Here is a 14939-nt window from a genome sequence, read left to right as displayed (position 1 = left end):
ATAAACAAAAAAAATTTTAACAAAATGTATGGTTTCTTTCCAGAAAAGTATTAAACAAAAAGAAAAATTATTAAACAAATTATACTTAATAATTATAAACAAAAATAACTTGCACTAATAATTCTTTTAAATTTCATCAATCCCAAAAAATTAAACTATTTTAATAATAATAACAAAAACAACAGAAATTTAAAAATAAATTTTGAAAACTAAACTAAATAAAAACTCACATTTGAAATTGTTTTATTTAACAAATTTTTATTTTATTTATTACTTAAAAAGTTTTTTTTAATTAAATTTGAATAAAAAGTTTAAATAAAATGATTTATTTATTAAATAATTATTTAGGTGGTGTACATGGTTGTAATATTAAAAAAAAAATCGTTAACAAATATTGCCAGTTATGTAATTGAAAATAACAATTTTGAATTTATCATTATTGTTAAGGAATTTTAAACTATTTTTAAGGGTTTTTAACTAAAACCCTCAATACTGTAAAAGAGTTAGGTTATGCACGTTTGATTTCAAGCTAAATTTACAGAAGGGAGAGGGAGGTGGCTGCTGAAGTTTAGAAAAATAAAACAATTTTGTTTATTTTTTTAAAATTCACAAAATAAAATTTTGTAAATTTATCTTATTTTTTTTTTCTTAAAGTTTTTGGTAAAATACAAATATAAATTTACATAAATAAACAAGGATTTTGAATAAACATTGCAAATGGCCTGCACTTTAAGGTCAAAGTGCAGTTAATTCAACAAAAAGTTTTCGTAAAGACTAATAATTGTATAGAAATTAACAGTAAAAGAATAAGAAAAAGATGAAGAAGAAAAAAATATTTGAAATACAACAAGATATAATTAATAGATACAATTACAAGTTATATACTTAAAATAACAAACAGACATAATAATAATATTTCTATTTCTATTACAATTCATATATAGTTTTGTAAATATTTTTTATCAATTTTTTCATTTATTTATATAGTTTATAGCTTATGTCTGTTGTAAAGTATCTATTAGTATTATATATATATAGATCTTGTAGTATGAAATTATGTACATTCTACACTTAAAACTTTTACAATTTAATTCATTAATTAACATTAAATAACACATGATAAACATTTTACTCTCTTTCTCTTATGGCCAAAAAAGAAATAAAATAATTAAAAAATATATTTATTTATTTAATTATTGTATAAATGTAACAAACAAATGTTAAAAACAAAGCAAAATCACATACGAGTACAAAATTTAAATTCAAATTCATTTAGTTGTGTTCAGGTTTCTATTTTATTGTATTTATTTTGATTTAATTTGTTTTTTAATTTGTGCGTTTGTTTTGTTTTTTTTTAATTTACTTTTAAAATAATTTGTTGTTGTTTTTCTTTCTTTCTTTCTAATAAATTGTTGTTGCTATTGCTGTAATAGTAGTATTATATTTTGTTTTTTTTTTTTAAATAATAAACTACTAGAACCGACACGGTTCAATAAAATCTTTTAATCTTTAAATTGTTATTTAATAAATTTCATTACAAGTTCAAACAAAAAAAAAAAAAAAAACAAAAACATTTTTTTTTTATAAATAGAAAGATATTTAGACAAACTGACTGATAGGCAGACAGACAGATATTATAGAAAGTATTAAAATAAGTGTCTGTGATTGTATGATTGTATATATGCGTGTATGTATGTGTGTGTGTATATGTGTTTTTTTTATTTTTACTAGGAAATGTTAATGGCATAAATTGTTTGCAGTTGTTGGTTTTTTTATTAAAAACAAAAATTAATAATAAAAAGGCCATCATGGCAAAAGGTTTCTTTTATTTTTTTTTTTTGTAACAACACCTAATGCTGCTTGATTGATCACGTTATTATACCCTAATCGATAAAGATTTGGAAAGTAACGGAACCTTTGCGATCGCGTACACTGCCACTGTAAATGATATTCTTTGCCCAGGCACGACATTCAATGTTGACCATTTTATTAAGGGGCAATTTTTCGAATTGTACAGCGATTAAGGGACTCAAGTAGCCGGGCTGGTTAAGGAAAGGATAATAGTAGGCGGGGAAACCTTGTGAAGGATAGTATTTGACTTCACCCAAGTTTTCTTTGTCCTCAGCATTGGTGCCGTCACAGCTAACCCAGATTTGTTGACGCTGTAAGGAGAGAATGAGATGTTTTATTTAGAATAAATTAAAATTGAAAATTTTCTATAAAATAATGTCTATGAAAATGCAATTTCAGAAAAGATACTTTTTCTTTGAAAATCTTTCAATCTTTCTTTGAAAGATTGAACCTTTTCTTTAAAATAATGTCTATGAAAATGCAAGTTTTTGTGAAAAAGCAACTTTTTTATGGAAATGAAATTTTTCTATGGAAAAACAGGTTTTCTATGGAAAGCCACAGAAATGTGGTAAAACTACTCTCCTATTGAAAAGCTACTTTTCTATAAAAAGGTAATCTTCTATGAAAAGTTACTTTCCTATGAATAGCTACATTTCTATGAAAAGCTTCTTTTCTATTAAAATATACTTTCTATTAAAAGCTACTATTTTATCAAAAGCTACTTATCTATCAAAAGATACTTTTTTATTAAAAGCAAATTTTCTATAAAAAACAAGTTTTCTATGAAAAGCTACTTTTCTATAAAAAGCTACTTTCCTACGAAAAATAAACATTTCTATGAAAAGTTACTTTTCTATAAAAAGCTATTTTTCTATGAAAAACTACTTTTCTATGAAAAACTCATAGTAAAAGCTTCTTTTCTATTAAAATATATTTTCTATTAAAAGCTATTTTTCTATCAAAAGCTACTTTTCTATAAAAAGATACTTTTCTGTGTAAAGCTTCTTTTCTATGAAAAGCTTGTTTTCTATTGAAAACATTGTTTTCTATAGAAAACAGTTTTTTATGAAAAAGCTACTTTCCTATGGAAAAGCTAATTTTCTAAGAAAATCTAAATTTCACCAAAATATTTAACTCTTTATTGAATATATATATTTCCTATAAATAATATTTATTGATCACGCTATCTAGAGAAATTCTATAAAATTTTGCAAAAATTTAACTTACGCTTAAAGGATCGACATCCTCGATGTGTTTCTTCAATTGTACGGGCATAGTTTCGGGCAAATCTTTAGGATCATCATAAAATTCAGGCACCCACTTGAAGATCTTGTTCAATTTCAAGAAAACACATGGACGGGTATTATTATAACCGTAGGCGTTCTGTGGAGAGCAACCACCAAATTCTTTAATATCTACCATGCAAACATCTTCGGGATTGTGGGTTTGATTGAAGGAACAACTTTTGCCAACATGGGTTTCATTGTAGTCTAAAATAGGAAATTTTGTGAAAATAACAAATTAAAAATTAGTTTTATATATGATGCAACTATACCTTTCATATATTCATCTAATAAATCAATCCAATATTTCTTTTCGGCATTCTTTTTGGTGTCGAACTGTATAACGGAACCACGTTCAGTTTCTTCACTTAAGGGGCGGAAGCCCATGCCTGGATTTGTACCAATTAATGATTCATCTAGTTTCCATTTGGGTTCGTTATCGTGCAATGTGGAGAAAAGACCTTCCATACAAATTGTAAATAAACCAGCTAATACAATGTAGAAAATGCCATAGAATAGCATCAATTGACCTGTAAAAAAACGAAAAAAAAATAAAAAATTAATAAATTTTTATTTATATTTTTTTGACTTAAACTTAAATTAAACCGTGCTTAACTAAAGTTTAATTACTTTTAATCTTATAGTGTTAAATTAGCCCTACAATTTGCATTTAAAATTCTGTTACTGTATGTTAATCAAGGTTTAGGGGAAGAACGAAAAAAGCTTCACAAACTAAACTTCTGTCCATGTGTACAAAAAGAAAAAATAAAACACTCTTGATTAGTGGCGTAAATATTATTTTACAAAAAATTGTAAATTAACACGTTTCATACAATACAACTGAATACAAGTTTATTGTATTGGCAAATAAGGAAATTACAGCTTTTTTTATTGTATATTTCAGTAGTAACTGCGCGTAAAGGTATTAAAATTAACTTATAATTGCAAATACCCGTGGACTGTGTCATGTGGTAGCATATTAAGTGTATAATAATATAACAATAATAATATAATAAAATATTAAAAGGTAAAGATTGTTAAAAGTCGACTTTAAAATACCCTTTAACATTTTAAAGGTTTTGAAATTTTAAGAAATTATTCTTTACACTTTAAAGCTTAGATGTTGCTCTAATCAGAATCGATTCGAAAATAAATTTTTTCAAATTGCAATTTTACCTCTTCAATAAAAGTCTGTCAGAGCTTTGAAAAGTTTTTTTATCAGCAGGAATTGAACTATGATTAAACAGAAATGTTTTAAACTTTTTGGTTGAAACGTACTTAACCATGGTTTATGTTAAACTCAAAATGAAAGCTTAAAAGTCAACTTTTAACAAAGGCTTTTAAAAAACCTGTTTAAGCTTTGTGAAGTTTCTTTATCAATAGAATCTTAACTAAGTTTAATAATAACATTTTTAAGGTTTAAAGTTGTAACATATATTATCTTAAAATTAAAGCTTTTTTAATGGAAAATGTGCTTAACGATCCCTAAATAAAAGCTTTAAAAAGCTTTTTAACCAACAATAATATTAATAAACTTAAAAGTCTAAATATAAAATGAAAGCTCTTTTAAATTCTTTAAACTCAGTAAAAGCTTTCTTTCAAGTCTAGTTAATCTCATGAAATTACTGACAATTCCAAGAGTAGCGTACTTAAAACTACATTTACATTCATTTTTCATTATATCTCATATATTTTTGTGGTTGAATTTCTATATAGAAACAAAATGTTGAAACTGTATAGAATTCCAATGCCAAGGTTGTCATTTCAAGTATAAATAAATATAAAATGAATTTTACAACTTTACTTACAGAAAAAAAACTCGTATATATATGTAGATGCTTTCTAAGGCGTTCAAGTGTAAAAAATTAAAAGTGATGGCGTATTGATGTTAAAACAAAAACAAAAAAAGTGAGTTGTCAAATCAAATCTTTGTGGTCAGTTGAAAAGTTATTAGGGTTAAAATAAAATTGGTTTTGGGAAAACCAAGGATAGGGAAAAAATCGTATGTATATTTTTATATTAAAGCAGCAGTGGTTGGCACCAAGAGAATATATTACTTTTTAAAAACTAGTTATAACACAGCCAACCTATTGCTGGTCATTTGCTTTTGTGTTGGATTTTAAAAACTTCTTTATTTTTTATGTATTGGTGAAGTTACACTTATATAATTTAAATTTACAATGACTTCTGTAAAGAGATTCTCTAATAAAGTTTCTTGTTTGTTTTGACTTTATTATAAACTTTTGACTTCAAAACTAAAATGGTCCTTCCAAACATTCAAATACTTAAGTATTTTGCCTTTTCTTTCCTTACTTTCCCTGTTTGATTATAAATAATAAATTAAATTTATTAGATTAGTTTTAGTAGCACTTGTTGAATTATTCAAGTTATGTATTTGTCTCTTAAAGAAATGTCATAAAAAGTAAACTTTGGTTAAATTTTTTTTTGGGCAAATATTTATTAAGAGTTTTCTTCTAAAAGATGACGACATCTTAAACATATTAAATTTTTTGTTTTTAAAATAAGTTTTCTTTATGTATTTAAAACATAGAAAAGTTTTTGTACAGTAAGTAACAAAAGTATATAGCTTAAATGTAAAAATGAAATTGTAATTTTATTCTTTTATATAAAATAAAAAATTCTTAATTCTTCAAAAAATGTAAAATAGTTATTTTTAACTTTAAATATTGTTAGACTTTATCCTCATACTGTATAGTTAAAGGAGTGTTAAACTAACTAACACATACATACATATATATATTTTTTGAGACCTAATTTTTACCCTCAAAAAAAAAAAAATGAAGAAAAAAGTACATAACTTGAAAAAAAATCCATGAAAATTACGTATAAAGGAGCGGTTACTGGTTAATGGCCTTATTGGCGCCAAATAAATACATATAGACTTGTTGGCATTCAATTGTAAACAATACAACTATGAATAACTAACAAAAACAACAACAATTTTTTTCGTTAGACATTTACAGGTCTTTTTTTATTTTCTTTATGCTTCATCTTTTAACACCATGGGTGGGGTGAAAACTATGCGTTAAATAGAATGTCAATGTTTTAATATGATATGATTACAAATCAAAAATTGTGGGGGTTTTAATAAGAAGTTTTTATTTTTTTTTTTGAGAAATCCAATTTAAAATATATGTAAAAAATTAAAAAAAAAATAGTTTTAAACAAAAATGGTTTTGGCAAGACTCCAGGAAGTATTGTTTCGACAATGCTTTAGACATATTGTATGACAGTTTCAATTAAACAAAAGCAGTGGTTGTCACGAAGAGAACACATGCTTGACGTGAGCTTTTTTTAAGATTTTAGTTGAAAGACGAGTTGTGTTCTCTGTTCTATCAAACTATAAAGGATATCGACTTAGCTTTTTAGAACTACATTTCGATGTATAGATATTAAGTAGTATTGCTTCTCAATTCAAATTCTGAGTTTAACTTAAAAGTTTTAGCTAAAAAGCTCTTCCATTTGTTAGCTTAAAAGTTTATTTAAAAAGCTCTTCCATTTGTTAGCTTGTAGGTTAATTTTAAAAGCTCTTGCATTTGTTAGTTTAAAAGTTGAGTTTTGAGTATTATTTTTTTAATATAAGCACAACATCTTATATTGCCGCATCGCTTGATGGTAATCGTTGACGGCCTTCGATCTAGAAACTAATTTCTTTTGTGTAAAATCTTGAAAGTTAAATCGTTCTGTACTGTTTTAAAGTAAATTGAAGTACAATATTTCAACTTTGTTAAAAGTTTGTTTATTTTGATTTAAATCAAAATATAAAAATTTCCCCACATTTAACCAATTACTTTACTTATAATTATTATGTTTCCTTTTTGCAGAAGTTACACACTGTGACATTTATTTTTTTTTCAAAAAAGTATCAAACTTTTTTTAGCTTTATGTCTTCTAAGGATCATTAGTTTTATTAAAATACTTAGCTTTAATATCTTAATAAGTAACTTCTCAGAAACTTTTTTATATGAGTTTTAGTTATAAAAAATAAATAATCCATGACAAAGCTTATATGAAGAACGGACCATATCATTGTCAGTGGTACATATTTTAGTTTACAGTTAACGAAATATGTCTCATTCTTTCACTCTCTCTCAATAGCTTTATAGTCCTTTTCCTGAAGCACCCATATATGTAGTATAAAAAAGGTTTATTATTGGCCGCCTTTTCTTTTCATACTAAACATATTTCTAATAAATAAAAAATAAGTTTCAAACTAAATAAACCTACAAACGGAACCATAAAAATAAATATAAAAACAAAAAGTTACCCTTAAAAACAAAAAGTTGACCCATTTCCTAAATAAACTTGTTACATATTATATTAGGTCACGACATAAAATGATAATACAAAAACCAACCCTCTGAGATACATACGTTTCAAGCATCTGGCCCCAAAAAAAGGAACAAACAAACAAATAATAAAAAACTAAAACAAACTTTTTCACGAATTCGAATTTATTAAAGTATTCGCCAAAAAGTGAAAAAAATCACTAAAAATCTTAAAGAAATTTTCTCTCAGTTGTTGATTTTGTTGAAGAAAAATATATAATTTTTTTAATTATGTACAAACATACAAATATAATTTTACAATTTCAAAATCACTCACTGATAGACAGACCAAAGAAATTAGAAAATAGACAAATGACGTCATTGGAAAAAAACATGTTGATGTTAGATAAGGAAAGCTAAATCATAGAAAATTTATACAAAAAGAAAAAAATTTAAACATTTGTTCTATATTCATTTAAATCTATATCTTCTTTATCATTGTATTTGTATTTATTTACGTGGATACAATTTTATATTTATATTTATGTGTATATGATTTTTAATGACTTTTTAACACTGTCTGTATTTTATATATATACTTTTTTAAGAAAAAAAAAAGTAAAATATAGACAAAATCAAACAAATTTTTGGCTATAATATATATATAAATAAGCATTTTCTTTTTAGCTTTAGATTTTATTGGATCATTAATTTGTTTATAAGAATTTTCTTATAAATATAGTATTTTTTGGTGAAAAATGCAATAGAAATGTATCACTGTAGTGTAATAAAAATTTTAGGAATATCCGGTCGTAGGTTTTTTTTAACAATATAGCAAAAAAGTTCTGTTTTTTTTTTTAAGTCGACACCTCAAGTCATCGCACAAAGCGCGTAAATGCTTAAAATATGAGAAATATCAGTAAAACCCAGTTTTTAACAATATTTCTGAAAACTTATCTGTGGGGATTTTAGAAATTAAATTTAGTCTATTGCTTAGATTATAGACTAGACTATAGACTAGACTATAGACTAGACTATAGACTAGACTATAGACTAGATTATAGACTAGACTAGTCTATAGTCTAGTCTATAGTCTAGTCTATAGTCTAGTCTATAGTCTAGTCTATAGTCTAGTCTATAGTCTAGTCTATAGTCTAGTCTATAGTCTAGTCTATAGTCTAGTCTATAGTCTAGTCTATAGTCTAGTCTATAGTCCAGTCTATAGTCTAGTCTATAGTCTAGTCTATAGTCTAGTCTATAGTCTAGTCTATAGTCTAGTCTATAGTCTAGTATAGTCTAGTCTATAGTCTAGTCTATAGTCTAGTCTATAGTCTAGTCTATAGTCTAGTCTATAGTCTAGTCTATAGTCTAGTCTATAGTCTAGTCTATAGTCTAGTCTATAGTCTAGTCTATAGTCTAGTCTATAGTCTAGTCTATAGTCTAGTCTATAGTCTAGTCTATAGTCTAGTCTATAGTCTAGTCTATAGTCTAGTCTATAGTCTAGTCTATAGTCTAGTCTATAGTCTAGTCTATAGTCTAGTCTATAGTCTAGTCTATAGTCTAGTCTATAGTCTAGTCTATAGTCTAGTCTATAGTCTAGTCTATAGTCTAGTCTATAGTCTAGTCTATAGTCTAGTCTATAGTCTAGTCTGTAGTCTAGTCTATAGTCTAGTCTATAGTCTAGTCTGTAGTCTAGTCTATAGTCTAGTCTATAGTCTAGTCTATAGTCTAGTCTATAGTCTAGTCTATAGTTTAGTCTATAGTCTAGTCTATAGTCTAGTCTATAGTCTAGTCTATAGTCTAGTCTATAGTCTAGTCTATAGTTAGTCTATAGTCTAGTCTATAGTCTAGTCTATAGTCTAGTCTATAGTCTAGTCTATAGTCTAGTCTATAGTCTAGTCTATAGTCTAGTCTATAGTCTAGCCTATAGTCTAGTCTATAGTCTAGTCTATAGTCTAGTCTATAGTCTAGTCTATAGTCTAGTCTATAGTCTAGTCTATAGTCTAGTCTATAGTCTAGTCTATAGTCTAGTCTATAGTCTAGTCTATAGTTAGTCTATAGTCTAGTCTATAGTCTAGTCTATAGTCTAGTCTATAGTCTAGTCTATAGTCTAGTCTATAGTCTAGTCTATAGTTAGTCTATAGTCTAGTCTATAGTCTAGTCTATAGTCTAGTCTATAGTCTAGTCTATAGTCTAGTCTATAGTCTAGTCTATAGTCTAGTCTATAGTAGTCTATAGTCTAGTCTATAGTCTAGTCTATAGTCTAGTCTATAGTCTAGTCTATAGTCTAGTCTATAGTCTAGTCTATAGTCTAGTCTATAGTCTAGTCTATAGTCTAGTCTATAGTCTAGTCTATAGTCTAGTCTATAGTCTAGTCTATAGTCTAGTCTATAGTCTAGTCTATAGTCTAGTCTATAGTCTAGTCTATAGTCTAGTCTATAGTCTAGTCTATAGTCTAGTCTATAGTCTAGTCTATAGTTAGTCTATAGTTAGTCTATAGTCTAGTCTATAGTCTAGTCTATAGTCTAGTCTATAGTCTAGTCTATAGTCTAGTCTATAGTCTAGTCTATAGTCTAGTCTATAGTCTAGTCTATAGTCTAGTCTATAGTCTAGTCTATAGTTAGTCTATAGTCTAGTCTATAGTCTAGTCTATAGTCTAGTCTATAGTCTAGTCTATAGTCTAGTCTATAGTCTAGTCTATAGTCTAGTCTATAGTCTAGTCTATAGTCTAGTCTATAGTCTAGTCTATAGTCTAGTCTATAGTCTAGTCTATAGTCTAGTCTATAGTCTAGTCTATAGTCTAGTCTATAGTCTAGTCTATAGTCTAGTCTATAGTTAGTCTATAGTCTAGTCTATAGTCTAGTCTATAGTCTAGTCTATAGTCTAGTCTATAGTCTAGTCTATAGTCTAGTCTATAGTCTAGTCTATAGTCTAGTCTATAGTCTAGTCTATAGTCTAGTCTATAGTCTAGTCTATAGTCTAGTCTATAGTCTAGTCTATAGTCTAGTCTATAGTCTAGTCTATAGTCCAGTCTATAGTCTAGTCTATAGTCTAGTCTATAGTCTAGTCTAAAGTCTAGTCTATAGTCTAGTCTATAGTCTAGTCTATAGTCTAGTCTATAGTCTAGTCTATAGTCTAGTCTATAGTCTAGTCTATAGTCTAGTCTATAGTCTAGTCTATAGTCTAGTCTATAGTCTAGTCTATAGTTAGTCTATAGTCTAGTCTATAGTTAGTCTATAGTCTAGTCTATAGTCTAGTCTATAGTCTAGTCTATAGTCTAGTCTATAGTCTAGTCTATAGTCTAGTCTATAGTCTAGTCTATAGTCTAGTCTATAGTCTAGTCTATAGTCTAGTCTATAGTCTAGTCTATAGTCTAGTCTATAGTCTAGTCTATAGTCTAGTCTATAGTCTAGTCTATAGTCTAGTCTATAGTCTAGTCTATAGTCTAGTCTATAGTCTAGTCTATAGTCTAGTCTATAGTCTAGTCTATAGTCTAGTCTATAGTCTAGTCTATAGTCTAGTCTATAGTCTAGTCTATAGTCTAGTCTATAGTCTAGTCTATAGTCTAGTCTATAGTCTAGTCTATAGTCTAGTCTATAGTCTAGTCTATAGTCTAGTCTATAGTCTAGTCTATAGTCTAGTCTATAGTCTAGTCTAGTCTATAGTCTAGTCTATAGTCTAGTCTAGTCTATAGTCTAGTCTATAGTCTAGTCTAGTCTATAGTCTAGTCTATAGTCTAGTCTATAGTCTAGTCTAGTCTATAGTCTAGTCTAGTCTATAGTCTAGTCTAGTCTATAGTCTAGTCTATAGTCTAGTCTATAGTCTAGTCTATAGTCTAGTCTATAGTCTAGTCTATAGTCTAGTCTATAGTCTAGTCTATAGTCTAGTCTATAGTCTAGTCTATAGTCTAGTCTATAGTCTACTCTATAGTCTACTCTATAGTCTAGTCTATAGTCTACTCTATAGTCTACTCTATAGTCTAGTCTATAGTCTACTCTATAGTCTAGTCTATATTCTTGTCTACATTCCAAATATTTCTAATCTTGAGATCAAATGATTTCATCAAATAATCAGTTGCTATAGGCCTTTGAAAGTAAAGCAATCAAAATTTTTTTTTCATATCGAACTAATCAATTTTGATTTCGTCTTCTTCTTGTTATAACATTTCCTTGATATAAAGCATTTAAGTGCCTTTTTTATTCTTATCTCTTTTCAATATAGAAAGATAATAAAATTTTTGATTTAAACGTCAAGTACACAAGAATATAACGATCGCAAGATGTCGAGTCAAAAATTTTTAACAAAAGCAGTTAAGATTACATATCTTTGTAGTTATGAAAACCTTAATTGTGGTATTACGTACACAATAATTTCGAAATTTGTCCGCTAAAAACTCGATTCCAATGAAAATTTGTACAAACAAATCTTTTTATCACACAAACACTTCAACTAGATTGACGACTTTTATGACGTTTTAAAATACGTTTTATGTGAAAACAACGAAGAAAAAAATTGTGACGCTAATTTCAATTCATTAGAAAATTATCACATTTTATGATCAAGCCAAATCAATCAATAACAAATGTATTGAAATTTAAATTATAGAAACAAAAAATAAGGTTAATTATATAGCAAGTTTTAATTGTATTTATTGTATCTATTGCTTAGATTAGACTATAGTCTAGTCTATAGTCTAGTCTATAGTCTAGTCTATAGTCTAGTCTATAGTCTAGTCTATAGTCTAGTCTATAGTCTAGTCTATAGTCTAGTCTATAGTCTAGTCTATAGTCTAGTCTATAGTCTAGTCTATAGTCTAGTCTATAGTCTAGTCTATAGTCTAGTCTATAGTCTAGTCTATAGTCTAGTCTATAGTCTAGTCTATAGTCTAGTCTATAGTCTAGTCTATAGTCTAGTCTATAGTCTAGTCTATAGTCTAGTCTATAGTCTAGTCTATAGTCTAGTCTATAGTCTAGTCTATAGTCTAGTCTATAGTCTAGTCTATAGTCTAGTCTATAGTCTAGTCTATAGTCTAGTCTATAGTCTAGTCTATAGTCTAGTCTATAGTCTAGTCTATAGTCTAGTCTATAGTCTAGTCTATAGTCTAGTCTATAGTCTAGTCTATAGTCTAGTCTATAGTCTAGTCTATAGTCTAGTCTATAGTCTAGTCTATAGTCTAGTCTATAGTCTAGTCTATAGTCTAGTCTATAGTCTAGTCTATAGTCTAGTCTATAGTCTAGTCTATAGTCTAGTCTATAGTCTAGTCTATAGTCTAGTCTATAGTCTAGTCTATAGTCTAGTCTATAGTCTAGTCTATAGTCTAGTCTATAGTCTAGTCTATAGTCTAGTCTATAGTCTAGTCTATAGTCTAGTCTATAGTCTAGTCTATAGTCTAGTCTATAGTCTAGTCTATAGTCTAGTCTATAGTCTAGTCTATAGTCTAGTCTATAGTCTAGTCTATAGTCTAGTCTATAGTCTAGTCTATAGTCTAGTCTATAGTCTAGTCTATAGTCTAGTCTATAGTCTAGTCTATAGTCTAGTCTATAGTCTAGTCTATAGTCTAGTCTATAGTCTAGTCTATAGTCTAGTCTATAGTCTAGTCTATAGTCTAGTCTATAGTCTAGTCTATAGTCTAGTCTATAGTCTAGTCTATAGTCTAGTCTATAGTCTAGTCTATAGTCTAGTCTATAGTCTAGTCTATAGTCTAGTCTATAGTTTAGTCTATAGTCTAGTCTATAGTCTAGTCTATAGTCTAGTCTATAGTCTAGTCTATAGTCTAGTCTATAGTCCAGTCTATAGTCTAGTCTATAGTCTAGTCTATAGTCTAGTCGATAGTCTAGTCTATAGTCTAGTCTATTGTCTAGTCTATAGTCTAGTCTATTTTTAGTCTATAGTCTAGTCTAGACTATAGACTAGACTCTATAGTTTAGTCTATAGCCTGGACTTTAGTCAAGTCTATAGTCTGTATCTATAGCCTAGTCTAAAGTCTAGTCTTTCTTGAGAATTTCGACTGTCATAGAACCAGTTCTACTATAGCAAAATTTTCCATTCAATAGTCCAGAATTTTTTATATTTCATTCACGTTTGATTAAGTGCCTTAGATTCCTAATTAATACATTACCCAATCAGTTCTGAAATACTTTAAGAAACTTATTAGAATAATTTAAAAACCTATAAGCATTTCTTGCGAGTTGAATAATCTTTAAAGCCCTTACAAACATTTCTTTTTAACCTAAATCTCTGTGTCGCACTAATTCTCTTTTGTTGTTATCTTTGTTTTAATCTCTAAATTATGGAAATTTTGTATTTAAAATTCAACCAGTTTTGAAGTTGTGTGTCTTATGTTTATTATTCGAAATTTGAAATTAATTCAAGAGAAACAGACAGATATTAATTATTCAAGACTAATGATGTTTAATTTTAATTGTTTGTTATAAAAAAAGAGACAAAAAGTTTAAGTTTTTTAAAGCTTAAAAATAAAGTCCCCCCTAAGGGTTTATAGAAAATAATTCAATCGTGTCATTTCATTTATAGATTTTAAATTTTTTTTATAACTTTTAAAATTAAAAAAAGGTTTTTGTTGTTATTAACATGTTTACCCAAATGAATTGTTGTTATTTTTGTTAATTGATTTGGGGGATAAAAGAAAAAACAACATATAAACAGCTTAAAGCAAAAATGTTTCTTTATCACTGATTTTAAAGTTTATTTACTTGAATATTGTTTCGTCTGGGTTTGAGTTTCTGCTACATTAAAGTTTGTTTGTAACAACAACAAAAACCATCTGTATCTGTAATATTCTCTCCTGTTCAAGTTTTATCCAGATTTGTCTAACTCAATGCAGTTGTATACTTGTTTTTAGTTAAAAAAAAATACAGACTTAAAAAAATAGCTGATAATTGTTTAAGCTAAAATATCTGCATACACTTGTTTGTTTATATGAACCGAAAAATTAATAAAAGGGAAAAACACATTAAAACGTTCGATTGGGTAAATCAAGAAAATCGTTGGTATTATTAATTCTCACCGTATTGTTAAAGTTAACAGTCTGTTAGCGAAAAAAGTCTAACAAAAAAGATTCATTTATTTTGTTTTCTTGGGATGTGTAAATAAAAAAATTCATTTGTACTTAATATTGATCGGTATTAACTGTTTGTAGAGGTTTAAAATTTCACGTTTTACCAGCTTGTGTCTGATTTTATAGCTAAATATGCTAATTTATTTAGAGATTAACATAAATTTGCCATTTTTAATTTATGGACATTAATTAAAAGTTATTAAAAGGCCTTTCGCCTTTTTAATGTAAGATAATTGATTATAATTAATTTAAGTTTATTGATCCTTTTTGATGGATCTAGGGTTTAAGGTCAGAAATTAGAAATCCGTTTTTGTTATAGAAAGCTTATTGTACATAGTCTAGCCTATAGTCTAGTCTATAGTCTAGCCTATAGTCTAGTCTATAGTCTAGTCTATAGTCTAGTCTATAGTCTAGTCTATAGTCTAGTCTATAGTCTAGTCT

General features: G+C 27.4%; 1 protein-coding gene across 2 annotated transcripts in view; it reads right to left on the bottom strand.

The window, feature by feature from the left end:
- Positions 1 to 1520: 1520 nt before the first annotated feature.
- LOC111674556 (sodium/potassium-transporting ATPase subunit beta-1) overlaps positions 1521 to 14939 on the bottom strand; it is a 19741-nt gene continuing 6322 nt past the window's right edge. For both annotated transcript variants that reach the window (XM_023435190.2, XM_023435191.2), the window contains exons 3-5: positions 3407 to 3664; positions 3079 to 3341; positions 1521 to 2162 (exon numbers count right to left, since the gene is read on the bottom strand). In XM_023435190.2, coding sequence (XP_023290958.1) covers positions 1884 to 2162; positions 3079 to 3341; positions 3407 to 3664 — 800 coding nt within the window. In that variant the 3' untranslated portion in view covers positions 1521 to 1883. The remainder of the gene's footprint in view (positions 2163 to 3078; positions 3342 to 3406; positions 3665 to 14939) is intronic.

The sequence above is a fragment of the Lucilia cuprina genome, chromosome 2, assembly GCF_022045245.1.
Source record: "Lucilia cuprina isolate Lc7/37 chromosome 2, ASM2204524v1, whole genome shotgun sequence".
NCBI lineage: Eukaryota > Metazoa > Arthropoda > Insecta > Diptera > Calliphoridae > Lucilia > Lucilia cuprina.
This window is presented reverse-complemented; position numbering and strand designations above follow the sequence as displayed.